This window comes from Daphnia pulex, chromosome 3 (genome assembly GCF_021134715.1).
Source record: "Daphnia pulex isolate KAP4 chromosome 3, ASM2113471v1".
In the NCBI taxonomy this organism is placed as follows: Eukaryota; Metazoa; Arthropoda; class Branchiopoda; order Diplostraca; family Daphniidae; genus Daphnia; species Daphnia pulex.
This window is the reverse complement of record NC_060019.1, coordinates 10,760,337-10,785,838: the sequence shown is the minus strand read 5'-3', so window position 1 is coordinate 10,785,838 and position 25,502 is coordinate 10,760,337. Positions and strand designations below refer to the sequence as shown.

Sequence of the window (25,502 nt, the reverse complement as noted above, 5' to 3'; positions counted from 1 at the left end):
TCGCTAGATAATATTCTTTCGTTGTACTGTTTAAACGTAACCGTTCCGGCGGCTGAAAATACTTTGCATTCATTCGGTAAAAAAAGGGAAAGAATAAAAAGATAGTCTTATCTTAGATGAGCGCAGTTTGACGTGATTGTTATTATATTACCATGCACGAGCTATCACGAACTCAGATGACTGATGTCAATGACTATTATACCTCAAAAGAGTGTGCCATCCACCCCCTCACCTAAAAACCTTGAACGAAAAGGCACAGAAACTTTAAATGAAAATAAAAAAAGGAAAATTCAACAAAAGAAAAAAGGGAAAGGTATATTAGACTCGCCGTCAGTCGTGTGTCCAGGTTAAATTTTTCAAAAGAGGCGGTTTACCACCGCCGCAGCAGTGGTGCATATTACCAGCTCGATTAACTCGAAAACGACACATCACGAACCTACACGCGAGTTTGGTCGCCTTCTAAACTACACACAAAAATAATAAAAATAAAACTGAGAAATGGTATGACAAGAAATTCAAACCGCCATTATCATCACGTTGTTCCCCGGCCGTCATGGGCTTGTCCGGTCGTAATAATACCTTTTTATGGTGTCGTTTAGATGAGAAGTCGATACTCTTCTTGAGTGTTGTCGAATAACAATAAATTGTTCCTTTTTCAAATGATTGCGCATACTGAACACGTAGTTCTCATGAATTGTTTATATATGTGTGACACAAAACGACTTCGTCGTTCAATAGAAATATGATACAAACTCTGACCAGAGTTAAATTCGAATATAGGGTTTAGGGATCTTGAATACAAATAATTTGTTTTTCTTCTTAGATTTAATGGTGGTGGTGAAGCCCGGTATATTCATTTGGAATACTTGGTGCTGGTCTTCAGGTATTTGGCAGCCCAGTCCGTCCGTCCGCTGACGAGCCTCGGGATCCTCTCCGTGACGGCCCCCGACGTCGGGACGGACATGCGGGTCGATGCGGCCGATACAACTGGCGGAGCGCTAGCAATCATGGCCGGACTGGTGTAGCTGACGGGCAACATTTTTCCGCTGACGGGGTATTTGGACTTGATCGGGTGGGAACTGTGGCTGTTGTACACTCTAGATATCTGCTGTGGCGCGTTTTGAACGAAAGAATTCACATCGTTGGCCAAGGATAATCCCCTACATGAGTAGAACAAATAAATTTGCTTTTATCGATCCATTACGGAAGGATTATTTAAAAAAAAAAAAAAAGGATTACTGGAAAATGTCTTCGAAGCCATCGTCGTCTTCCAGGTGCTTATTGGTTTCTTTCTTCTTGTCGTCGTCACCGTCGGGCCATTGGGGCTTGGGCCGGGCCGGCTCCGATTGAACGACTTGTCGTTGTTCAGAGAGTCTAGCATCCGAAGACAATTTCAGGTGAATAACCGAGTGTTGCTGCTGCTGCTGCAGGTGAGGCTGCATGCTGCTGGAACGGTTCGGCCCCAGGAATTTGACGCCCGATGTTGTCGAGGTCGACAGGACCCGACCGGTCCCACCTAACCAGGTTTTGCTGGACGACATGGCCGACGAATTGTGACTCGACCGTGCGAAAAACGAATGGCTGGAAGATTGTTGGAAAGAAATTGATTAGAATTTCGCCATTATTTCCACATTAGGAACTTGATTTGTTCCTTGTGATTTTGACCTATATAATTTGTGTTATCGACAATTTGTTTTTACTTGAGAGCTTGCTGGGCTGACGGCCTCCTTGCCGGATTCCACTGAAGTAGTAAATTGACGAGTTTGACGGCCTCGGGACTGGCTTGCATCAGCAGCTGGTTGAGCGACGAGTTGTTGAATTGCGGGAATTTGAAATGCATTTTGGACGCTAGTTGATAGCCATCGGGCCATTGACTCTGCATTGCGGATCGAATTGCATCGAGATGAAAATCGCTTTAGCCGTTAAATTCACGATACCGTGGCTGCTGGCACGGTCGTTCAACTGAGAGCCGTTCGCCATTCACATCAAATAATAACCAACTCCCAACAACAACATTTCAAGATTGGTCAGCGTTTATACCTCTGTGGGTGTTCCGAGGAGAGCGCAAACTTTGAAAAGCTGGTCAATCTCACTGGAGCCGGGGAATAGAGGCCGGAAGGTGTAGAGTTCGGGAATCATGCAGCCCACGGCCCACATATCGATGGCGCTGTTGTAGTTTGTCGAGTGGAGCAGGACTTCGGGAGCCCGGTACCTGTCAGCAATTCGTTTTAGTTTTATTATTTTTTGTTTCTCTGATTAGATCAGCAGGTAGTCTAACAAGTGCCCAACGTTATATCGACTTGGCTGGTCTTTTAACGGTACCATCTGGTGGAGACGTAGTCGGTAAAAGGCGGCCTCGACCGGATCTCCCTGGCCAACCCGAAATCACCGAGCTTGACCATTTCTGTCCCGTTGCAGAGCACGTTCTCCGGCTTGAGATCACGGTGGAAGAAGCCGTGTTTGTGCATGTAAGCGAGGCCCTGCAGGATCTGGATCACGATTTCCTTGAGCGCCGGTTCCGGTAGCGACTTCTCCCTGTTTGTACGTACACGAAAATGAGATCGAAACGAAACAAAATTCATTAGAACCATGTACATATACGTGATCAAATAATAAAAAAAAAAAAACTTACCCTCGTTCGTAACGCTCTTTCACGAGCTGGTAGAGGTTCTCCTTCATGTGCTCAAAGACGAAAAAGAGCGTTTCATTTTCCCGGATGACTTCTTTGAGTTTGACCACGTTCTGATGACTCAACTTTTTCAGAGACTGAAAAAAGAAACAAAACAAAACTCATTGCATTATTCAAATCTACTTGATGGATCGACATTTTGGCGCGTTGAAGGTTCTCCGCAAACATTTTGAATTTCACATGATATGCGTTAATACTACAGATGTATACTAATAAATTATAAAATGCATCAAGAAGCATCAGCCCGTGTGGAACGAAGCGGGTTTTTTTAGGGACCACCATCACCTGCCCCCCTCCCTATTTTTATTCTTCCACCCGCTGTTATCGACAGGAAGGACTGCAAAGTTGTAGAGTGGTGGGTCGGGGGGGAGGTCTCCATGGCAACCGTAAACAAAACAAAACCCACATTCGCTGTCGAAGCCGAAGCCAGCATAAAAATTTGGAGGGAATCAACAACATCAATAGATTACAATCGACAATGACACGGAAAATGTGGCAGTGCCCTCTAATCCCGCACATCTCCACCCCCGTCCACCCTTGTTGTTGTCACAACTTCAAGAGAAGAATGTTGTGTTTTCTTCAGATATAATAAAGGTGTAACAGTATGGGACGCCATGCTAATCCAGGAGAAGATTGGGGGATTTTCCAGATAGATTGAATAATAATGGCGTTAGTTTCATACCTTGACTTCACGAAGGTTCATCGCCTCCTCCCACGAATGGCACTTTCGCTTCATTCTGCGAATTGTACATCATAATCATTAGAAAAATGAAGATAATAATAAACAATTTGATCAAAACTCAAAGGGGGGGGGGGGAAATGATAGGGGAGACTGTTATTGTGTGGACTATCCACACGACAGGTGGCCTTAAGACGCCCATTAGACACATCTCCGTTACCAGCAACAACAACACACATCTACAACAACTTCCACGGCCACTGCTGAACTGTTATTAATAACAACAACCACCGCTAAAGACAATATCATTATTGAACTCGACTCACTTTTTAATGGCCACTTTCTCGCCGGAATCCAGTTTGATGGCCAAAACGACTGAGCCGTAAGCCCCATCGCCGATCCTTCCCAGAATTCGATACCTGTTCATCCTTTTCTTGGTGTACGCCGGATTACTACTGGCTCTGTTTATTTCCAACTGTTTGAGAGGCTTGAATTATTTCTGAATGCACCTCAGTTCAGACAAACAACACGGGGCGATTCATTTTGACACGCTAATTAATCTCCAGCGGCTGGAAAACTATTCTAACGATCAACTCCCCGATGTGTTGATGGTGTATAGTCACATGGAAAATATCGGATGCCGTAGTACATCAACAATGCTGTTAGTCCACTGTAGAGAGAGAGAGGCACACACACGAGCAGCGCAGTACAGTCATAGACTATAGACACCGGGGTAGTATGTACGGTGGTGGTGGGGGGTTGTGTAGAGCGCGGTCACGCACGACTCATCCAGCGCAAGTCCGACCCGACTGTGAGTCTTTTCCCCCCGTCAACTCTGACATCATCAACGCGGGGCCGCAGAAAGCGCAAGAGCCAAAAGAGACAAAAACTACACACACACAAAACAAAACAAAAAGGGAAAAACAACGTCTCTCTGAAAATGCAGCTAGGGAACAACAGAGTTCCTTTTTTATTTGATTTGAGCCAGGTGGGGAAAAAGGGGGGTGTGTTGTCACGGTGCCAGACGTCACAAACTCACGATCGAGTTGGAAATGAGGGGGCAGGATATACTCCCCCCCCCGTCTCTTTTTTTGTTTTAAAATGTAAAAATAACCTATTTCTGCACGACACGACACGATATGCAAATTTGAATTGCCCATACTGGGAGACTATATATACGATGTAAGAAAAGACCTGGGGATTTTGATGTCTTCTTGAATCAAAATGAAAAAGTCAAAAGAAAAATTCCAAAAGAGATTTTTTCAATTTTGGTTGACCAAGGTCGATGGGCTTGCGACCTCGATCCATCACTGATGATGTTCCGGTTTTGGCTTCCGTGCTGATGAAACCTCCAGCTAGAGAAAAGCTCATCCATTATTCCGGTATGGTATAGTCTTATCTCCCTCTACATTGTAAAACAGCCTTGAACTCGATATCTCCCAGTTGATGCTACACACAACTACTATAATAATAATAACGTAACGATTCGAATCACGTCGTTCGGATTGGAACTGGTTACTTGAAAGAAAAAAAAACAGAGCCAGACGATTTTTAACCTTCGCCACAAGATCGTGCGTACCACCATTTCTTTTTCCCCCAATTTGCTCATCAAGGAAAAATCTGCCTCTCTTCCGATGAATTGCGAAAACAATCCAAAGCCAAGCCGAGTCTAAAATGGCGAGAATGATTAGTTGGACGAGACGAACCCTTCTAATGCCTCATCCATCTTCTTCTTTCGTTCGTTCGTTCGTTCATCATTTCTTCGTCGTCATCTTTCACGCGTTGTTTCACGCGCATAGACGACCGATGCGGTCACCCGATTACCTTCCAGTCGTATAGACAAAAGTTGCACCTAGGGGCGATTCACACAGTCAATGAAATCCAATCGAATTTGAAAAGTGAGCGTTAGCTGCGGTTAGAGTCAAAATATACATCGGGAAAATAAGTTCTGGGACGTGTTGATGTTTTTATTTTCCGTTTCATTTCGTTTTTTTTTTTATCGTCCAAACCGTTGGGTAATAATATAACAGCCGAGAGCCAATTATACCGGGCGGCTCGAGTCCGGTGACCGCGGCGGCGGCGGCAGTGAACACACTCACGTACGTACCTCACCGTGCCTTGCTCTGCTGCCCGTTTCCGGATGTTTCGCCGCGCTGCTATGAGAAATGTTCAACCGTGAGGCCAAAGGACGTCACCGGGATGGGCGGCCAAAACCGACGGACGCCTGCGCGATTTTTCCTGATGACAAATGTGTCGTGACCGTGCCAATCCCGACTCTTCTCCAACCCCCACCCACTCCCGTCAATCAATTATGGACAAACTCCCGTTCCCTTTTGTGTTGCCAGGACGAGTCAAATCAAATATGCGGGACTGCTGCTACCAGGATTTGATTATTCTGACACATTTGCGACGCATAGAACCTCCGCCCTGATCGACCGGACTTGTTGATGGATCAAATTCGGTTGATTATTCACGCCGCTAGATGGTGTTGGCGATGAGGCGTCGCTCCGGTGTCTGTTGACTTTGCCCAGGTAATAAGAGAGCGCCAAACACACCTGGGTTTGTCCCTCCCACGACTCTTTCGAAAAGAGCTGGAGGCTACCAAACCAAGAAGAAGAAGAGAAGGGATTGAGAAAAAGAGAGAGAGAGAAAAAAGGGGGCGTGAGGAAGAAGAAGAAAATATACTGAAAGAGCCCCCATCCGGCCAAACGGTTTCTCAGTGCGACACCAACCACCGAGCGATAGCATTCAACCTGCTGCAGCTGGCCCACATCCTACTCCTCATTCAACATTTTTGACAAATCGTGCTGTTTAAATTTTAAAATCAGAATTATTACCTAAGTTTTAAAAATAAAGGTAGGACATCGATAGCTGTTTTGATATTATTTGACTGGTTTAAACACCTGGCCAGAAATAGTGACTAGTGCGACCTTGTGTGTGTGTGTGCTGTTCCATCAGCGTCTATTTATAGAGGAGGAAACAAAACGAACATTTCCATTCGTTTGCGTCGATAGTTCATAGAAGAGAGGAGGACTATGTGCTTTTAAGCACAGGTGAGTTGCCATTTTTTTTTTATTGCTATCAAACTTGCTGTTGTGTAGACTGTATATAGGAGGAGGCTAGACAACACGAGACATGGGAGCAAGCAAGCAGGAGCCAGGGTGAATGTTTCGTGTGGGCCAGCCGGAGGGAAGGTGCGACCAAGGTGGATGGAAGGGGGGGGTTTTGTGCGGGGGGGAAACCAAAGGAGGAAGAAGAAGAAGAACTTTAGAGGGTCATTTCCTACAATTTTCTTTCCCCTTTTTGTATAAAATATAAGACCCCCCTCTCCTTCCCCTCAATAGTTTGATATTTCTTTTCTTATAGATTATTCTGTGGCTTTTGGTTGTAGCTTTTCTTGTTTTATTTCTATTTTATCCGCTAGACATCGGCGACTATCGTCTGTATCGTGACGGCCGAGTTATACAACAATAACATGTCTGATTACGTATAAATCGACTGGAACTGGAGCGATTTCATGTCTCCCTGACAGAATTGGCTCAGGTGAAAACAAAAAAAGGAAACTATTCCACAACACACGAAAAGAAGGATGACCAAGCTCTCTCCATCTTATCTTTATTTATACTATAGACGTACGTATAGAGTCGACTGCTAGTCTACAACAGAGAATCATGAAAGAGTTTCCTTCTTTGTTATCTCGATGAACTAACGAATGGCCAGTCGGTTTGGCCAGCAGAAGAAGCCAAGAGAGAAAAAAAATGATTAAAGCTGGTTTATATTTTCGAATAATAAATGCACAAGAGATGACGGAGAGAGCTCAAAAACTAACGCTCGTGTGAAATTCGTGTGCGTGTTTAAGCTAGGGTCTCTGGACCGGCGGGAAAAGAGAAAGGTCCAACATCTCTCTACCCCCCTACGTGCGTTATTTCGCCCGTGCTCTGGTTATTTAGATAATATCCAATTTAGGCCAGTTGCCAATCTGTGAGATTGTGTAATGATAGCGTGGACGACATTCATCATTTTCCAAACATTTTTTTTTGTTGTTGTTGTTGTGCCATTATTCATAATTATTTTTATTCTTTTTTTTTAACAGATCCTCTTAAAAAGCCAGGACAACAGCAGTTTTTAAAAAAGAAAAAAGAAAACAATAAGCCGAGACAAAAACTTTCGTCTTCCATTTCGCTCACGAAATGGATGCAAAACGGCGTTCAATTGCGGCCGTTTGGCCGTTACTACTTCTTCTCTTGCTGGCCGTTTGGAGTGGAGTGAGTCAGGCTCATGTGGCTCTAACGTTCCCGCCAGCCAGACAGCCCGCATTGGATTTTCTAGACTCCGGACGTACTCCACCACCGTGCGGCGTGCCAAAAGGTACCACCACCTTACTTTACACAAACCAATCACGAACAACCTAAACAAACAATGTCCGCTATTTTATTTTTTAAAAAAAAGGAGAAAACAGAGTTAGGAGGTATTTTATTTGTCTTGTCACCGACAAGATTGAGGTCGGCTGATTGTCAATTAATCGGGTAAACGAGGCTGAACGCTTCATCTGTTGCTCGAAATGAGATCTGCGGTTTTTGTGACACTCTAAAGAGAAACTGGTTGCCTTATCGATCGGCTCGGTTCGTTCAACCGGATACACAGTTATACTATATTATCAGCCCTACCTTTCTTTTTCTCTTGTCGCCCTATTCTACTATCTCGAGAAAAAAGAAAAGTCTCTTACGTATGGTACTCTTGTAAGAATGTTTTTTAACCATCTTCTCTTCCGGTGACGTCATTTCCGCGATCGGCAAGACTATCGGCCTCGCGCCAAGTCAGTCGTGTCAAGCGGCTGCTGTAAAATTGTCCGTTTCATTATGCATGCAGGTTTTTAGCTTTTTTCATGACGAGAAAACTAAACACACAATCGCCAGTGCAGTAAAATTTCGGATTTCGTCGCCGTGTTGCGGGATTAACTAGTTTCCAACTTGCTGGGGTGTGGTGGGACAACTTTGGGTGGCATCTCAATGAGGAAATGCACCGAAAAATTCCTGTTTGATGGGTAAATACAGGATTGCTAGGAATTTGACCAAAAAAGAAGAAACAAACAAAAAAGAGGGGCCGTGCATGTGTGTTTTGTTTACGAGTTGCGTGACCGCCATCGAACTTTTGGCTAAGAACATGACGTCGGATCCGCCGGCGTAAAGGTTTACGGTACTTTGAAAATGTGCCATTTTTGTTTTTTCTTCTTCTTCTCTTTTACGTCACTAAAGCACGGGGGGGTACATATCTCCTTAATATCTTTTTTTCTTCTCCTGCAGAAATTCGATTTACTTGTAAAACTTTGTGCATTTTGTTTACCGTCACGGTAGAGTGAATTCCCGTTCGAGTTTAAAAAGAAAGAAAAAAATGTCAGTTAATTGTTTCTCGTGGCATAAGCCACGACGTCGTTATAATGCCCCGCCCTGTTGAAACAGGCCGTGTCGAGTTTGGGAGAAATGGTTTTTTCTTCTTCTTCTTCTTCTGTATTTAGCATTATTCATCTAGTCGGAATTTGTTTCTCTACAGTCAAGCTTGGAAATAATGAATGCGCTAGTCCTAACGACCGTCATTGTTTTCTTGTTTTGTATCGACAACATTTGAGGTTGTTGTAATGAAGAAACTTGAGAGAGCCGACATTAGAAATATATACAACCGCAAATAACAAGTGGGTAGGGTAGAGAGAGACATCGTGACCAATAAGTCCTTGGATATATACCTAGACGAACAAAAAAGTCTCATCTCCCGACCGACCGACCGACTGGTTTTTCTTTCTAACGGCCATTACGACTCGTATAATAATTTTTACCGTTCTCCTGCCCTGCCTTGCCATGTTGAGAGAATCCGTTCCCGACCAGGAAAAAGATTGGGTGCATCTTGGCACACAACACGTCAGGGAATGGCGAATCGGATTTCGTTATAGACTCTCTCGACACAGACGAGCACTGCTCGTTTGGTTATCTCTGAAATGTATTAAAACACATTTTTTTTTTTTTTTTTTAAGTTTTCTTTCTGTATTCAGCTGAAGGCTATGCGAAGCCTGAGGGAAAAGGGCGCGCGCTTTCTTTTAAAAACAAAATTGTTCTTTTGAGGAGAAAATATAAGAAAAAAGTGATGACCTTCTCCCAGTTTGAGGTGCAGAAGAAGATCCAGTCAAAACTAGCCTCTTCTCTCTGCCGGGTTGAACGACCTCTGGCTTCTTGCCACACATTTCTGACACGTACCTGTGTAGAGTGATAAAATAAAAGAAGGAGTCGCATTAGTTGCGCAAGAGCCCCCCTCCGAAAAGGTCTTCACTTAACTGGTGGAGAAATAAAAAGGAAGTCAGAAAACCCAGAGAAATTGTCTTCCAGTTCAAATGTCGCCAGGAGGTCGTCGCCCAAAACTTTTTTCTTCCTAGTACCGCACTATAGGCGTGGAAAAGGGGTGTTGATTCCAATCATTTAGAAAACCAAACGGGATAAGATCGATCGAGTCACGATCGCAGAGCTCCAATGAAAACAACAACGCTCCGAGGAAATGAAAAGAAAACAAGAGCAGCAGACACTGAAAACTTTCGCTGCCAATCAGAAATACACATTGTGAATTTCTCGTGAGTTCTCGTCTGGCTTTGGTCACTCCTATACAGCCAACCGACACTATTATATTTTAAAGTAGAAAAAAGAAACAAAAAATAATGTCTGGCCCTTTTGTTTCGGTTGGTGACAATTTGAATAAAAAGACCGATCTGCATTTACGTAATAACAGAGTCCATTGTCCCCCCCCCCCCCGCAGATAGCCCAGACTATTTTTCTCTTATAGACAGTCTTATAGTTTTATTCGAGTCCCACGGTGAAAGTGGCAACGTGACGTTACGCTAGTAGATATATATACATACATACACATTTTTCTTTCGTTAAAATAATTCTCCTTTTCTTTTGTTCCAAATTCGAATGGTGTAGAAAGACGTGTACATGCGCACCGTCCATCTGGTTTTGTTGGCCTTAGCTATTCAATTGGCTGGGCAAAGAAAGAAAAGTTTTCCCTTTTTCGGCTACACCTTTTTCTAAATCACTGCCTCGCTCCAAATCTCGGTTGCCAATCAAAATTGAAATTCTCATTGAATCAAAAAAAAAGAACGAATTTCTCTTTTCTTCCCCCCAACCTTCTGTTCGCTTGAATGTTCAATTTGACTAATAATAATATGTAACGCAGGGACCCTCAAGACATCGATTCTATCCGGCTCGTCGTTCAATGTCACCTGGCACCTGGGCTACCCACACCGCGGCGGCTACAGGATCCAGGTGCTGGACTCGCGAGAGAAGCCCATTTTGGATTTGACTCACGCCGGCCAACCGAATAAAACCAACAGTTCCGTCTTCGTGGAAGGCGACCCGACCGCTTTGTCCTATCTGGTCCAGTTGCCAAAAGATCTCGAATGCCGTGACTGCACCATCCGTCTCATCCGCCAGGCTTCCGAATGGGGCAAGAGCTACATGTTCTGGAGCTGCGCTGACGTTGACATCATTCCTCGTAAGTCAATTGACTCAAAAGAAAATCGACGATGTAACATTTGACTGACGAAATTGGCTGTCAGGTCCGGAATATCGCGAAACTTGTTCGGGTCACGGCAAAGACATTGCGGGACGTTGTCGCTGCAACCCGCTCTACTCGGGACACCGTTGCCAATACCGGGACGAATGCAGCGAAGACAAGGACTGCGGACGTCACGGCAAGTGCGTCAATCTGGAAGCCACCACCCACCCCAAGAGGCAGTGCTTTTGCGAGATGGGCTGGTTTGGACCCCAATGCAATAAACGTAAGAACCTGCCCGAGCGCAAACTTTTTATTTTATTTTTATTTTATTTTACCTTTTTATTATTTCGAAAAACTCTCTCACGCCGTTCGTTCAACAATCGACCCCGCAGACGGCCGCAGGGCTGTAGGAAAGAAAAAAAAAACGAACCAACACCCAAACATATTTGGATCACATCCAAATAAAGAGAAAGAGAAAAATAGCTAAAGGTCGCGCCATTCCTTACACACACACCGGTTTTTTACCGTTGCAATAGCTTTTTTTTTGTGAAACGATGCAACGGTTTCTCTCCGGCGTTTGGTGGTGATGTGGTGTTGGAAGACTCTCTCTCTATACATATTTTTTTTTCACGGAGAATGTGTGCGCGCTCAAGCTCGCCGTAATATAAGACCGCCGCCTCTTGCTACAATATACGTGTAGTATACTGGATAGCATTTAAAACAGCCCGTAACCTACATCCCGCTTTTTAATGGTCCTTTCCTCTAGCGAGCTTCTTCTTTATATGTACATGTATTTTGACTGCTACTGTTCGTTATAGTAGCAAAAAAAAAGAAGAAGAAGTATCAGCTGGTCAAACCCCGCTATGTTTCGGTATATAGCGTTGTTGCTACACATTTTCTTTACAGGAAATGCTACAACCCACGCTGAAATATTAAAAACAGGGTTTTTTTCTCACAGGGTCGGGTCATACGCGTAAATTAAAGCCGGAATTTTCATTCAAACTAGATTTTTTTTTCTTTTTCTCATCTTTTTTTTACTATTTGGAAAAAACAAAAATAATTAATTCAACCCTTTCACAATTTGTTCGGGGGAAATGCCGTTAGCGGAGAAACAGAAAAGTTCAAATTTGGAATATCTACAAGGCCAAGATAAAAACTCGTTTTGGCAAGGTCTTTTTCGGCTTCCACGTCGTGACTGCGCAGCAGCAGCAGCAGCAGTCGACGGGAAAAACTTTTAGAATGTCATGCTTCTTAATCAGAATATTAGTCAAGACTTTGTTAAGTGGCCAAAACGATCGTAATTTAAACATCAAGTCATTTCGCTCTTTATTACACTGTTGTACTTGTAAGCTAATAACGGTTCATTATAATATCGACGACGGCTGTACGGTAAAAAAACGGTTTTGTAATAACAGAATCGCCGGTGAAGGATCCGAGCATCATCAACTTTGCCGATTACCGCAAGGAGGTGATGAGCGACGCCTTTGAATTTTACTGGCGAGTCTTGCGCAACTCGCAAGAATTGGAGGCCGTCATGGTGGTCAAAGGCGGGACCAGTTACGCGGCCGTCGGATGGAGACCCCTGGCTCTCACCGCCGCCTGTAAAGGCTTCCCAATCCTGGAAGACATGCCCGTCGAGGCCACCAATCAAACGGATCTGCATCAACATCACCCGGCGTCTTTATCGTTGCCGCTGGATGCCGCTCCGTCGTCCGAGTCAGCAGCTGTGCCTGAACCTGAGCCAGAGCCCGAGCCGACGGTGGAAGAAGCTAAACCTGAACCGGTGGCGGAAGAAGCCAAACCCGAACCGGTGGTGGAAGAAAAAGCCGAAGTAATTGCTGAACCCGAGCCAGTAGCCGAGCCATCCGTAGACATTTTACCAGAGGCCACAACCGGCGCCCCATCAGCTGCCAATCACAGTGACCATCACGATCATGGCGACCATTCGGCGGATCATCCGAATGCCGAATTGCCTACTGCCAAACAAGTTTCGGGTAATAACGACAAACGGGAAGATTTGACTGAAAGTCCGACCGAGATCCGCATCCCGACTGTCACGACAACTAGAAAGCCACGCCCTAAATTGCCCGTGCTTGGTCGCTCTCCACTTGCTCCGAAAACGAGCCCAACGACGACGACAACAACAGCAGCTACAACAACAACAACGACGTCATCATCTTCAACCACCGAGGCTAGCGTAGGAGAAGGCGAAGGAGAAGTGGCGCCGCAAGTGTCGACGACCACCGGCGCCCCAACGACAACCAAAAAGTTATCGCCGTTGGATCGATTGATCGCTAAGAACAAACTCAACAGCCGAAACGCAGCAGCGACAACAGAGAAACCGGCAGTAGTGGAGCCTTTCGTTCAAGCCAAAGGATCAGTGACTCGCATCCAACTCTCGGACCTTCCGGAAGCCGGAATCAGCACCGGAGTAGGCGGAAAGAGATCGGCCAGAAATGTGGTCGATCAAGAAATCCTTTCGTCGTTGGCGGACGCTACTCGGCGTGGAAGACAGTAAGTGTCGATTAGTGAAATCCAATTGTTTAGATCAATAAGTTTAATATGATTTGGTTTCTTGAATTATTAGAATGCCCATCGGACCGGTAGCTTTCCCTGGCCCACGATTGAACACCTTCAATAGCCCGACCAGCTCTGTATCAGTCCAACCTGCCGCTCCTAGATTCCCGAAACCCAAACCTGGTTTCAGTCCACCAAGTGGATCTGACGGATGGATCCCAATAGCTCCATCGGGTAGTCTGGCATCTCCCACTCCAGTCAAAAGTATTGAGCCGTCCGTTCCGGTTGTGGACAGTCCCAATGACCGGATGGATGACATTGCTGAAGAAATGTCTGTTCCCTTGATGGTTTCGGCTGGCCGCAATACGGTCACTGTGTCTCCAACAACATTCGCCGTGACACCCAAATTGAATCTGAAAGCGGGACCCACCCAGGCGAAACCGACGACAACAACAACAACAATGAAACCGACTGAGCCGGAACCAGAGCCGGAACCGTCAGTGGAGCCTTCGCCGGAACCCGAAACGTCACCAGAACCGTCTCCTGAGCCGTCCCCAACTGAAATCGTGAATGAATCAAAAGCCAAACCTACGGAACCCGAACCCAAACCCGAACCCGAACCTGAAGTAACAGCTCCTGAACCTGAAGTGGCAGCTCCTGAACCTGAACCCCAACCTGAATCAGCTCCTGAGCCAGAGCCAGCCGCAGAACTAGAGCCAGCCGCAGAGCCAGAGCCAGCTGCAGAGCCCGAACCGGCTCCTGAACCGGCCCCTGAGCCTAAACCAAAATTGGAAGTGGATGGGCACGACCATAGCGCACACGACCATAGCGCACACGACCATAGCCACGGCAGCAGTGGACATAGCCACGGCAGTGGACATAGTCATGTTCACGATCACAGCTCTCACGAGTCGGAGCCAACGAATTACAAACCAGCCCACAAATACGCTCCTCGAGGCGACTTTAGTCCGATGGATTGCACGGATATCGTGATTGGTATGGCTCGCGGCAATTATTCGCGGATTGGCGATTATTACACACGCGACAGGTGAGAGAGCGATTTCTTTTTCGACCGTTTCTATAACCGTTCCGTCAGAGAGAAGCAGCAGAGTTTCATCTGTTTTCTCCAATCAATTTTAGATCGACGCCGCAGCTGGACAGTTTCTACGGTGGGCGACAGGACTTGACGGCGGCTTTGGGTTTCGAACGCGACGGCCAGACGATCATCCTCTTCCGTCGCAAGTTGAATTCCAGCGACGAAGCGGATCACATTATCGGCTCTGAGCCCATGCAAGTCATTTGGGCGAGAGGTCAAGAGCACGGAAAGTACGTCCATCGTCCTGCATCCGGATTGGAGAAGGAGTCGGCCTCGATCACCGATTTCTACAAGCCCGACGAATTGAAATACCACGGGCAAGGCGACCAACGAGGTGTCACTGTCATCAATTTTATAGGTAATATAGCACACCACGGGAATGACCACATTTTTCTCACTGCACAAAATTTCGCACGTTAAACAAAAATCTCCGCTTTCACTCGAACGAAAGGAAAAAAACTTTCACGAAACGATTTTTATTGTGTAAACAATCTCGAATAAATCCCGAAATTCGTTTTTTTTCTCCTTTTAGAACCACCAGCCAAGGTTGATGTCGTTAAGAATGAAAGCAATGCTGGAGGTGATCATCAACATGGACCATCGGGCGCTGGCGATCATCATCATCAACATGGGAGTGGCACCAAACACGTTCACAAGAGTTCGGCTCTGTGCGGAGGCGAATGGAAGTACCCCGTGTCGTGTGATCCATTCGAAATGGACTGCACCTACTACGCCAAATGGGAGTATCTGGAATTCAGCGACCAAATTCGTTTCACCATTACGGCCAATCACACCAACCGCTGGGTGGCCATCGGTTTCTCCGAGACCACTTCTATGGTATTGTTTCCATCATTTACGAAATATATTTGCTTGTTCCCCCACCGACGACGACGACCTACTTTCACGTTGTTTGTTGTCTTGTTTGTCTTCTTAATTATTTCCAGCCTCAAACGGACGTGGTGCTCGGCTGGGTCGACGCAAATGGTCGCGCCTTTGTTGGCGACATGTGGGCCGTCGGCTACACGGCTCCCAAATTAGACGACAGCCAGGATTTGATCAACGCAACAGGTCGAATTGAGGATGGCAAGACAACTTTAACGTTCCAACGCCAACGGCTCACCAAAGACAAGGCCCAGGACGTCCAATTTACCGACGACACTTGCCTCTACTTCAAATTCCCCGTCAACGGCGGAACTCGCAACGCCGTCAACAAGAAAATTGGCAAACATTTGCAAACACCTTTCATTTCATCCGACCGTGTTTGCATCCGCTCATGCGGATTAGGTAAGTCGCTAGCTGTGGCTTCGTCACGACCGAGAGATTACATCTTTTTCTTTTGTCCCGAAATGAAAAAAAAAGGAACAGGAAATGTTAACGGAATTAGTTACACAACGACGCCGCCGCCACCTACTATTGCTTATAACATCGGCTTGAAAATGGTCGGTTTAGCAAACGATTTCGAAGTGCCACAGATGGGTAGCCCCGAGTTCAACGAGCTCGCCCGACGATTTGGACAACAGGTGGAAAACGCCCTGCAAGCTGGAAAAGTTCCCGGATTGAAAGAAGCTGCCGTAACGGAATTCTTAGAGTAATTCATTCATTGCCATTCAACCGTAATGAATTGGTTTGCTAAATTCTCGATTGTTTCATCTACAGGGAGGAGGGAGGTTTGGTCGCCAACATGATTGTCGTGCTGGACAAGAAATCGACGGAGGAATTTGAACAATCGTCTGATCTGAAAGTTGAGACCGAGGACTTTGTCAGAACGGCACTGCGAGGCGCCATAGCCAGCGGCCAAGTTGGCGGCATCCGGGTGGATCCATCCTATCTCAAATTCGAAACTACTTTAGGTACGTTTACAAAGCATATTGCGTCTAGTGACAGGAATGTTAATAAAAAGGTTTGCGCGCGGTCCCACAACAACAGATGCTGACTCACTAGATCCGCTCGAAGTGTCTGGCCGTGGGTGGAATTCAAGTTTGACCACCATCAGTTTGTACTGCGTTATTGGCTGCATCATCGTCTTGGTCATTATTGCCATCATCCAGGCTTCGTGCACCATCTACAAAGTCTCCCGCAAGTCACCGTCGTCAGTCAACAAGGTACGAATCGATTGAAATTGTCTTTTTTTTTAAAAAAAAAACAATTCTACAAAATTTGACTCGACAATTTAGGATCAGGTGGCTGTAAATTGGCGTGATTACTCCTCGACCAACTACGCTTATGAGCCATTCGAGACGGACGAGGCGTTGAGAGCGGCGGCCGTTTTAGCTGCCAACGGGAGCAACGGACACACGATGATGACGGCCAGCACCACCAACGGACCGGCTCCGAGGGCCATGCAGAGGCCGCCATCCAATGGCAGTTTGCAGTCAAAGGCGACAGCTGATCGAAATAACACTTACTCTTTACCCCACAAAGCCAATCCACAGCCAATGGGCAATGTTGGTCCAGTCGCTCAACCGAACGGGCGACCCAGGACCCACTCGAGCACTTCAGTCCACCAGCCCGATTTCTACTTCATGCCTTCTCAACGTCGTTACTCTGGTTACGCAGATTAAATGAATAATGTAGGGTATAGACTGTTGATCATATCAAACAGAAACAAAGAAAAACAAAAAATATTAAGCGCAAAATGATTCTGCCTCTTTCTGACCATGTCATCCGTGTTTCTCCGTCCATTCGATTTTTTTGTTTTTAAATAGAAAGAATAAGATTATACGAAGTATTTCCTCATCGTTCATGACAATAATGTGAGTGCGTCTTTTATGTAAGTGTTTCCCCCCCCCTTCAAACATTGCGATGGCCTTATACGAAAATATTATTCAGTGTTTTGAAAAATTGATAAAAGTCCGGCTCAATGTGTGTACATATAACAACATATGACAAAATATGAAATTAACCAGAGCTCGAAATACACCGTCTTTTTACATCCATTTCTAAACTTGAATGTGTTTTTCTTCAATAGGAATGTTGTGTGGGAAACGAAATCGAGTCCATCTCTAAAAAAAGATTGCTCTCGAGTCGTCTATTCAGTAGACTGCTTTCATAAAAGAAGATACCGTATTTCATCCTCTTTGTTAAACCTATAAAAATAGACCATTTCGATGGTTGGCTGTTGAATGTCGAATTGCGGGACTTTATTGTTAGAAGTAGTCAACAACTGAGCCGTGGTGGGACAGGAAAGAGAAGATGGCCTTCACGGCAACCAGACAAGGAAAAAAATACGAGTCCTGGAACCCAGGAAGTAAAAACTATAACGACTGCTGCAAGTCAACAAATAACCGAGTGAAAGTTTTTAAAAAAGACAAAAAATGCCAATAATTAACCGTGAGTTTATGGGCTAATTTTTCGGAACCAACCACTTTTTGACTATATGATTTGCAATGGGAAAAAATAGCTGAGACATGATTATCGTCAAACGCGACTTGTTAATTTGAACACATTCAACGTCGTGTTCTTAAACGAGAGAGAGCGGTTCCTGTGAAACGCAGAATTCCCTAGATGAATAGTTCTTTTGATTACCGCTGATTGTAACATTTTATTTCAAACCGCATTATTGTTTTTCAGTTTCCACGGGAAACAAATTGAACGGTTGACTAATTATCAATGCAAATAACAAAACAAAAAAATCTCTATTGAGCAGAACACAAAAAAAAACAAGTGCAATCGTACTTTCCATTTTGACTGATCAGTCACCTCCTTGCGTCGTTATTTGGTTGAGTGGCCTCAATTCGATTGTTGACTGCATAATCTTTCACAACAATAGCGTACCGATACGCTTCCCTAAACATTCAATTGGAGAAGTAGGTCCCTGATAAAAAAAACTAGAGATCGAGTGCTCTAATCTGAAATTTCGAGCAATAGGTGGAACGAAATCTTTTCTAGAATTGGAAATTCAACACTCTTTTTTGCGAGGGCATGAAGACGATGAAAGAGAGATGTACTGCAAGGAAAATATTTGCTGCCAGAAGGGTGGCGCACAAAACCGATCCATCACTGAACTGAACGTGTAATTATATTTTGAACGGAAGGCCTAATTTGGTAGACAAGGAAATGCAAATGGAGTAAAAATAAGTTTCACCACCGATATTCAACAACCACCGAATACCGTATCGTGCATAGCTGGGTCCAAGAACTTTATCAGCATTCATGTAACAAGTCTAACAGTTAAGCAGCCGTTAGACAACAAGTTAACTTAAACAAATTGAATTGGAGAGAAAATTAAAAGCGCGGGCTAGTTTAATTTTTTCACCGATTCAAATCGACCAGTACACTGAAACAGCTTACGATTCAAACTGGGTGGTCGCGAGTCTTATTATAAAATCGTGCGAGCAAAATAAAATCAAAGAGTTCTCTAGTCGGTTAATATGAATTACGGTACATTGGTAGGTCTATGAAAACGCAAGATTACGCAAAGTGCTTCACTTTAAATCTGTTTTTATGGCGCAGTAAAATTTAACGGCAATAAATCGCAGATGTGCAAAATGAGTAGTACCATTGAAAGAGCCAACCGCAAGCCAAGTTGACCGAAAGCTTCACTCGAAAATACTAGAAGAAAGATACTACTAGCAGCAATTAACAACATGTCAGTAATTATCCTGATGCACGACAGGTCTCGGTTAATGGCGTAAAAGAGTGGTGGCTGGAATTGCGGGAAAAATAGCCGATGCGATGGGCACTAACTGGGACGTGACAAACCTGTTGTTGTAACTTGCTAGGCTTTCATCTGAATATAGATGGGGAAATTAGTTTTTCTTTTCTCCTTCCGAAAAACACCCGGCACGCCATCACCAATGGCAACAAACGTCGGCAGAGAAAGCGCATGAATCCACTGCAGCGGTGTTGATGGTCATTGAGTTATGACTTTTGGAAAACAATTCAGAGTGAAATTGAACGATGATGGCCAACGGGAGAAGTAATGTGAGAGCCTGTGGTATAGCCACGTAACAGCCGTTTCGATTCTCGGGAAAAATATTATTACGCCGTTAAAAGTCCTCTGCAGACAATCAAAAAAGCACTTACGGATCTTAGAAAGTGGCACTCTTTTTATTAAGTCCATACGCTACATTTTAAATGTCTGTATCAGTCTTGTTTTTGTTTTTTTTAAGAATTGGGTTAACCGATTGGGAAATTTACAATTTTTATTCAGTTTTACTCTCGGCTACCATCATCTTCTTAAGATCGGCCGTCTGACTGGATAGAAATTGTAACTCTTCAACTAGTTTATCGGCATAGTCTTCAGCTAAATCGTCCATCCTGTGTTCCAAATCTTCAACCTGTTCATTCATCAAGCGCCACAGAGAAAGTAAATCAAGCGTAAGTAATTGAGAGTATGGTATCGATTCAGACTTTCATACTCGATCGCTCAGTGAGCCGATTTGACTCGTCAAGTTCTCGCTGCGGTTCAGGGCAGGCACTTGCCAATCGACGGCTTCAACTAAATCAAAATAGTATAGTTCTCACTGAAATTACAAAACAGCCACAAAATGTTTTGAAATTCAATCTTACTGTGCTGATGGATATCTACGACCTCAAGGACGAACGGACTTTTAATTTTTACAAAGAAAAATTAAAAATTAACACTCAAGGATCGAGGAGAAAAGTTATAGACAAACAAAGTAATACCAAGAACTGTCGTTAGATTGCAATTGATTGGAGAGAGGAACCAGAGCACCGGTTGGGTCACGAAGTTTGAAGACAATCTTTTCTTCGTTAACAATATGGACCAAATTAAGTTTTCGATAAACTTGGTATTTGAGCTGTAGTGTGCTGGTCTGAGCGGGAATCGATACGCAAACCACGCCTCCTGACACAAGCAAGAGAAGTAGTTGAAGTCGATTGTATATCATACAAAAAATTAATCTAGACGGGGCTAAACTCACCATCGCTAATCGAATGATCTTCACGCAGTTTGTTACTTAAAAGACGTACTTGGAACCAGAGCTCTTTGTTACGCATCGTGTCGACATTACAACTGAAAGAGAACTAAGAGAATGCGTCCATTTGGGCAGCATCAGTGCGCATGATCAAAAAGACTGGATGAACATTAAATGAACATTTTTTAATTGCTGCTTCAACGACAGTCTCCCTAAACATTTCGGACGTTAACTGTTTAGCTATTTACCTTCTGAATTTCCCGTTAACAATAATAAAGTTCTGAAATATTGGCAATGTGTAGTCACTTCGGCAATTTTAATTAAAGGGCGCATTGGCGCATAGCAACATGATGGAAAGGGCGGGGTTATAAAAAAACTTCCAGAAAAAACCAATAAAGACCATATTGATTACAACTTTGGCATTTGTTAGTATGGAAATGAAGCAGCGGGACTTTTAGCACGGTACATTTGGTAAATTAAAAGTACTGTTTGATATGCTATCGCCCGATCTTTTCCAAACGTTTGTGTAACTGGATGGCAAATTTTTTTACAAATAGGTGTACATGAACCTGGACATTTTTTTTTTTACTAACTGTTAAAATATTAACGGGCAAAATCAACTTTTGAAAGATTTTTTTTTTTTCAAATGTTTTTCGTGCCACATTTTGAGACAAAAATCCTCCATAGATGGCACTAACCGCGCAAGGAAGCTATGTCGTCTGTCGACAAAACAACCTTGCAAGTTGCAACTTTTGGTTAGTGGTAATCTTCTGTGGGTTCTTGACATTTAAGCATCAATACAAGAAGAATAAAATGGGTAAAGCCGAAGTCGGAACGCCAAAATGGATAGGAAACAAAATGAAGTCCAAAGGTTTGCAGAAATTGCGCTGGTATTGTCAAATGTGTCAAAAACAGTGCAGAGATGAGAATGGTTTCAAGTGCCACACAAGGTATTGACTAAAATTAATGAAAAAGATGCAACAAACTAATTTGATGCTATTATTTTCATAGCTCGGAATCCCATCAAAGACAACTTTTACTGTTTGCAGACAATTCTCGTAAATACCTTGACGAATTTTCACATGAATTTGAAAAGGATTTCTTAAACCTACTGAGAAGACAATTTGGAACGAAAAGAGTTCATGCCAATGTGGTGTATCAAGAATACATTAGAGACAGAAACCATACCCACATGAATGCAACAAGATGGACTTCATTAACAGGATTGTGTAAACACCTTAGCAGACACGGCAAGGTTGTAGCTGATGAAACAGAAAAAGGTTGGTTTATCACATACATTGACCGGGACCCAGAAACCATTGCTAGAGCAGAGGCAGTGGCTAAAAAGCAAAAAATGGATAAAGACGACCAAGAGAGGGTTTCAGACTTTATCGAAAAACAAGTTCAAAAAGGCAAGCAAGAAGGAGAAGAGGAAGAGACTGTCTTTACTGAATTCAAACGAGAAAATCCAGAAGAAAAGATTCAAATTCAACTAGGTCCAAAAATCAAGAAGGAAGAAGTCCAACTTGCCCCTTCAACTAGCTTTTCTGAAATGAGAGATGCTAAACCTGGTAAATCCTCAGCCACAGATGATTCTGTCTTTAAAGTACCTCACAACAAAGATATAAAAAAAGAAAAATCAACCGAAAAACGAAAGCTTTCGGCTTTAGATGAAATCATGATGGAACAAGAAGCTTCAAAAGAGAAATTTGGCAGAAAAGATTACTGGCTGACTGAAAACATTGTTGTCAAAGTTGTCACCAAATCTCTTGGGGATAAGTACTACAAAAAGAAGGGATACATCAAGCAGGTCATTGACAAATACGGAGCCATGGTGACCATGACAGATACTGGTCATACCTTAAGACTGGACCAGTCTCACCTGGAAACTGTCATTCCAGCTGAAGGTATGTTATCAATAAAACCAAAGATTCAAAAAATGAAATGTTGACGTGATTTGAATATTTTTCCAGGACGAACAGTTATGATTGTCAACGGTGCATATCGCGGATGTCGAGCCACACTTAAAAGTCTCGATGCCAAAAATTTCTGCGTTTCAATCACAATCGATTCGGTAAAAACTTTTGAAATATAATCTATTAGCTATGAGTCATACAATTCGTATTTTTACTTGTTGCAGGGACCTGTAAAAGGACGAGTTGTCGAGGGAGTCCAATATGAAGACATTTGTAAAATTCACACTGAATAACTGATTTTTCAAGAATACACCACGAATTCATTTTCTTATTTAATATTTTGTTTCCTAACAACCGTGATGTACTGGTTCTTGAATATGATTGGGGATTCTTCCTCGCTGACAAAATTCCTGCATGGCCGTGAACTCCGATAGGGATTCTTTTGAGGAGGCATAAGAATTTCTAAAGGATCACGGCTGGCTTCTTGTAGACGTTTTAAATCTAAAGGAGCCTCCGCAGCCGTGTACGCCGTCAAAATTAAGGGTACACCCTCCTTAAAAAAAATGATTTTTGTCAATCAAGCTTACGTACGTAATACTGTAATTTAACATACTTTCAGAAGACAAGGTATAGTTTTTGCCCACGAATCAGATCCTTGGAAGCCTGTCTGTCGGTAGAGTCCGCAGTTGAACGCGACCACAACATCAGGGCGGATGTAATTTTTACTTTTCACAAAGTCATGATAAAAGGTATTCGGTTGGAAGTCGCAGACGAAATGCTTATTGTTTCGTTCACAGTGCGGGCAGCGGAGGTCGTCATCCCACGTACCTGCCGGAACACCCGTCAATTCCGGACCCGTAAAAGTTACGTAAAGTGATTTCAAAGCCGGAAGAGTATTAAGAAAGAAAACATCCCACTTTGCCAAATTATTGCCTGAATCAGGAAAATAGGAAATAAAAGGCGTTTTCTACTGAAAACTCAATCAACATGAAAACTTACATTCAAAAGGCAATTCAGCCCCAACGATGTGAACCACAAGAGATTTTCGATCTCCCAAATGTGGAATACCATCTGTTAGTTTGGCCGCTTCCTGGAGGCCCCAGAGAACTGTCAACGGATAAGATGCAAATTCCGTAAGTAATGTCAGAGAATTTCTTCCCATGGCAAAGGCCCCCATGGCACCGACCATTCTCAAAACAAGGAACTCCTGGTTGCAATCGAATTTTAAAAATAAGTGTGGTAATGGAAGACTCCCGTGATTGTGCAACTGACTTTGAGCGATGCAGGGAACTCTTCGAAAGTTTCCAACAGTTGGTGAGGCAACATGCAATCGATCCGTCCTTTTTTCGACTGTTCGATATTGAGATCGAGAAGAAGTTTCAAGTCTTTACACCATTCTTGATGTGTTATCGATAAGTGCTGGTCACAGCAATAAAAAAACGAGTGGCAGTCGGGGCATTCGTTCAGTTTAGTTCCGTCATCCATGCGACATTGATTGCATACGCGCGGATACAAGAACATTTCCTGCTCGTACGGTTGCATGGATCGCTAAATGAAATGGAGAGGAACCGATGAGACCAAGTTAAAAAACGCAACGCGAAAATATGATTACAGTCAATGCTTTCTCCACACGGACCATTAGATTGTAACGAAAAGCCTTCCAACTTTCAGGGCTCAAATTAAGCTTTTCCACTCCACTGAACAAGCTTGGTCGGCCCTCTTTACGTAAAACTTGTTGTACGACTTTGCACAAATCCTGAACACCAAAAAATGAAACCAAATAATTACTTTAGAGAATTGCATTCTGGAAAAGATGTACCTTGTGCTGAGCCCAATGCTCTTTCTGGTGGGCTAATCCACAATAAGCAATCATACGACAACCAGAACAACTAAGCAATTTGATTTCACTACCCGATTCCGAATCATGGCGCATGGTTTTACAAACATGACAGGAATTTGGAATGAAAATAGCTCTGATTTCGCCTTCTTCATTCTCCACGCCGTCAAAATACAATAAATCGAGAGTACACAATTCCGTCATTGTAACTGATGTACTTTGAGGGAACGAAAAAGAGAATAGACGTTCTTCCACCACGACTGCACGAAAAAGAACGAATAACGTTATGCAGCCCTCTATATTCTGCCGACACAACAGCTTCCAACCGATCTATTTATAAAACTGAACTCCCTTATTTTAGTACTCCCCCGTATTTCGGTCTTACACTCACTTTCGTAAATACGCGTCTAAGGAAATAGGCGAGGGGAAATTTTTTTCGAAAATAAATAGTGGTCGACGTTCGACGATCACTATCAGCCTTATCATAAGAAGAGAAGGCATTCATATCCCCCCGTTTAACTTTGATTCAAACCGAGACATGCAAAATATTGAAGCAGAATTTTTCCTACCGTGTTGTGTCTGATCGATTCGTAACGTGATATTGCCATAATAACCACGTGGTCGTCTAGCTGTGATGACTGAAGATAAGGCAGAAGAAACACCATGGCGAAGAAGCATACACGAATTTGAATCGCCTTTTATTTACTGTAAGAAAAATGCAACTATTTAGTCTGCAGGATATTGGCATCAAAAATGAAAAACTAAATCAGAATGACTATCGTCCATTCAGATAACAGCATCACCAATATTGCATACATTGCATACCATTTTAGATTCATGGACAAAACTATACTTTCTCCATAATAGAATCATAGAATGATGAATAATATACATACAGTAGTCTAGAATATATAAACTTAAAGCAGGTTTAAATAACATTTTGCAGTACGTAAGTGTTTCCTTGCAAAACAAAAATTTGCACAAACACTGCTGTGATTAGTTTGATAATACCTTGGATAATACATGAATGAAATTTCTAATACAAGATAACTCAAGCAATGAAAGCTAGAAAACATTTATCAAGAAATATGTTTAATACAATATTATACCATTGTATGATTCACCAATCACCATCCACACACGTGCTCGAAAAACTCAGTCTCGAAAATTCACTGCTTTGGTCTGGCTTTGGTAGGCTCAAAAGTCAAAAGTAAGAAAAGCACTAGCAGGTAGGGCATCATCACTCTGTTAATTGTTAAAGCACGTCATTTTGAATTTCACCGGCGTTTGCGCCTAAACCAGCCTCGTGTGAAATTACCAGCAAGACAGGGTTTCGTGAACAAGATGTGCGCT

At 43.5% G+C, this 25,502-nt stretch overlaps 5 protein-coding genes and 1 long non-coding RNA gene across 24 annotated transcripts in view; 3 read left to right on the top strand and 3 right to left on the bottom strand.

Annotated features, from left to right (window-relative positions):
• Positions 1 to 25,502, top strand: part of LOC124191209 — a 101,081-nt gene that overhangs the window by 17,417 nt on the left and 58,162 nt on the right. The window lies entirely within an intron of this gene.
• On the bottom strand, positions 685 to 25,471 carry LOC124191184 (serine/threonine-protein kinase ICK-like). 3 transcript variants are annotated; one of them, XM_046584232.1, is made up of 8 exons: positions 25,259 to 25,471; positions 24,719 to 24,854; positions 2,633 to 2,766; positions 2,323 to 2,535; positions 2,041 to 2,212; positions 1,701 to 1,876; positions 1,240 to 1,581; positions 685 to 1,160 (listed from the first exon to the last, which is right to left on the bottom strand). In XM_046584232.1, the coding sequence occupies exons 2-8, from the start codon at positions 24,812 to 24,814 to the stop codon at positions 854 to 856; spliced, it is 1,440 nt and encodes a 479-aa protein (XP_046440188.1). In that variant the 5' UTR covers positions 24,815 to 24,854; positions 25,259 to 25,471; the 3' UTR covers positions 685 to 853. The 3 variants fall into 3 exon arrangements, with proteins under 3 accessions (XP_046440188.1, XP_046440186.1, XP_046440185.1); XM_046584230.1 differs by lacking the exon at positions 25,259 to 25,471 and adding an exon at positions 3,372 to 3,426; XM_046584229.1 differs by lacking the exons at positions 24,719 to 24,854; positions 25,259 to 25,471 and adding exons at positions 3,372 to 3,426; positions 3,695 to 4,419.
• LOC124191161 lies at positions 6,055 to 17,453 on the top strand. The gene is made up of 13 exons (XM_046584195.1): positions 6,055 to 6,421; positions 7,462 to 7,736; positions 10,584 to 10,901; positions 10,966 to 11,187; positions 12,320 to 13,418; positions 13,492 to 14,469; positions 14,562 to 14,875; positions 15,050 to 15,354; positions 15,462 to 15,801; positions 15,877 to 16,105; positions 16,174 to 16,367; positions 16,444 to 16,619; positions 16,692 to 17,453. Exons 2-13 carry the CDS (start codon positions 7,559 to 7,561, stop codon positions 17,076 to 17,078), a joined length of 4,740 nt encoding a protein of 1,579 aa, XP_046440151.1. The 5' UTR covers positions 6,055 to 6,421; positions 7,462 to 7,558; the 3' UTR covers positions 17,079 to 17,453.
• Positions 19,548 to 20,562, bottom strand: LOC124191204. Its single transcript, XM_046584262.1, has 5 exons — positions 20,403 to 20,562; positions 20,146 to 20,326; positions 20,029 to 20,066; positions 19,878 to 19,957; positions 19,548 to 19,796 (listed from the first exon to the last, which is right to left on the bottom strand). Exons 1-5 carry the CDS (start codon positions 20,476 to 20,478, stop codon positions 19,662 to 19,664), a joined length of 510 nt encoding a protein of 169 aa, XP_046440218.1. The 5' UTR covers positions 20,479 to 20,562; the 3' UTR covers positions 19,548 to 19,661.
• Positions 21,116 to 22,643, top strand: LOC124191187 (DNA/RNA-binding protein KIN17-like). Its single transcript, XM_046584240.1, has 4 exons — positions 21,116 to 21,346; positions 21,408 to 22,303; positions 22,370 to 22,470; positions 22,537 to 22,643. Exons 1-4 carry the CDS (start codon positions 21,210 to 21,212, stop codon positions 22,603 to 22,605), a joined length of 1,203 nt encoding a protein of 400 aa, XP_046440196.1. The 5' UTR covers positions 21,116 to 21,209; the 3' UTR covers positions 22,606 to 22,643.
• On the bottom strand, positions 22,476 to 24,435 carry LOC124191186. Its single transcript, XM_046584239.1, has 6 exons — positions 24,132 to 24,435; positions 23,925 to 24,068; positions 23,585 to 23,860; positions 23,312 to 23,519; positions 22,926 to 23,245; positions 22,476 to 22,865 (listed from the first exon to the last, which is right to left on the bottom strand). Exons 1-6 carry the CDS (start codon positions 24,351 to 24,353, stop codon positions 22,641 to 22,643), a joined length of 1,395 nt encoding a protein of 464 aa, XP_046440195.1. The 5' UTR covers positions 24,354 to 24,435; the 3' UTR covers positions 22,476 to 22,640.

Excerpts from the sequence above, each read along its gene's own strand:
- LOC124191184 (XM_046584229.1), bottom strand. The coding sequence starts at position 3,795 with ATGAACAGGTATCGAATTCTGGGAAGGATCGGCGATGGGGCTTACGGC. Across the intron at positions 3,427-3,694 it reads GAGAAAGTGGCCATTAAAAA|AATGAAGCGAAAGTGCCATT; the intron begins GTGAGTCGAGTT and ends TACAATTCGCAG. Across the intron at positions 1,582-1,700 it reads TCAGCCCAGCAAGCTCTCAA|CCATTCGTTTTTCGCACGGT; the intron begins GTAAAAACAAAT and ends ACAATCTTCCAG.
- LOC124191161 (XM_046584195.1), top strand. The coding sequence starts at position 7,559 with ATGGATGCAAAACGGCGTTCAATTGCGGCCGTTTGGCCGTTACTACTT. Across the intron at positions 16,106-16,173 it reads GCCGTAACGGAATTCTTAGA|GGAGGAGGGAGGTTTGGTCG; the intron begins GTAATTCATTCA and ends TTTCATCTACAG. Across the intron at positions 16,620-16,691 it reads CACCGTCGTCAGTCAACAAG|GATCAGGTGGCTGTAAATTG; the intron begins GTACGAATCGAT and ends TCGACAATTTAG.
- LOC124191204 (XM_046584262.1), bottom strand. The coding sequence starts at position 20,478 with ATGCGTAACAAAGAGCTCTGGTTCCAAGTACGTCTTTTAAGTAACAAA. Across the intron at positions 20,067-20,145 it reads CAATCTAACGACAGTTCTTG|TCCGTTCGTCCTTGAGGTCG; the intron begins GTATTACTTTGT and ends AAAAATTAAAAG. Across the intron at positions 19,958-20,028 it reads CGTAGATATCCATCAGCACA|TTGAAGCCGTCGATTGGCAA; the intron begins GTAAGATTGAAT and ends ATTTTGATTTAG.
- LOC124191187 (XM_046584240.1), top strand. The coding sequence starts at position 21,210 with ATGGGTAAAGCCGAAGTCGGAACGCCAAAATGGATAGGAAACAAAATG. Across the intron at positions 21,347-21,407 it reads GGTTTCAAGTGCCACACAAG|CTCGGAATCCCATCAAAGAC; the intron begins GTATTGACTAAA and ends TTATTTTCATAG. Across the intron at positions 22,471-22,536 it reads TTTCAATCACAATCGATTCG|GGACCTGTAAAAGGACGAGT; the intron begins GTAAAAACTTTT and ends TACTTGTTGCAG.
- LOC124191186 (XM_046584239.1), bottom strand. The coding sequence starts at position 24,353 with ATGACGGAATTGTGTACTCTCGATTTATTGTATTTTGACGGCGTGGAG. Across the intron at positions 24,069-24,131 it reads AGCATTGGGCTCAGCACAAG|GATTTGTGCAAAGTCGTACA; the intron begins GTACATCTTTTC and ends TTTGGTGTTCAG. Across the intron at positions 22,866-22,925 it reads CTATACCTTGTCTTCTGAAA|GAGGGTGTACCCTTAATTTT; the intron begins GTATGTTAAATT and ends ATTTTTTTTAAG.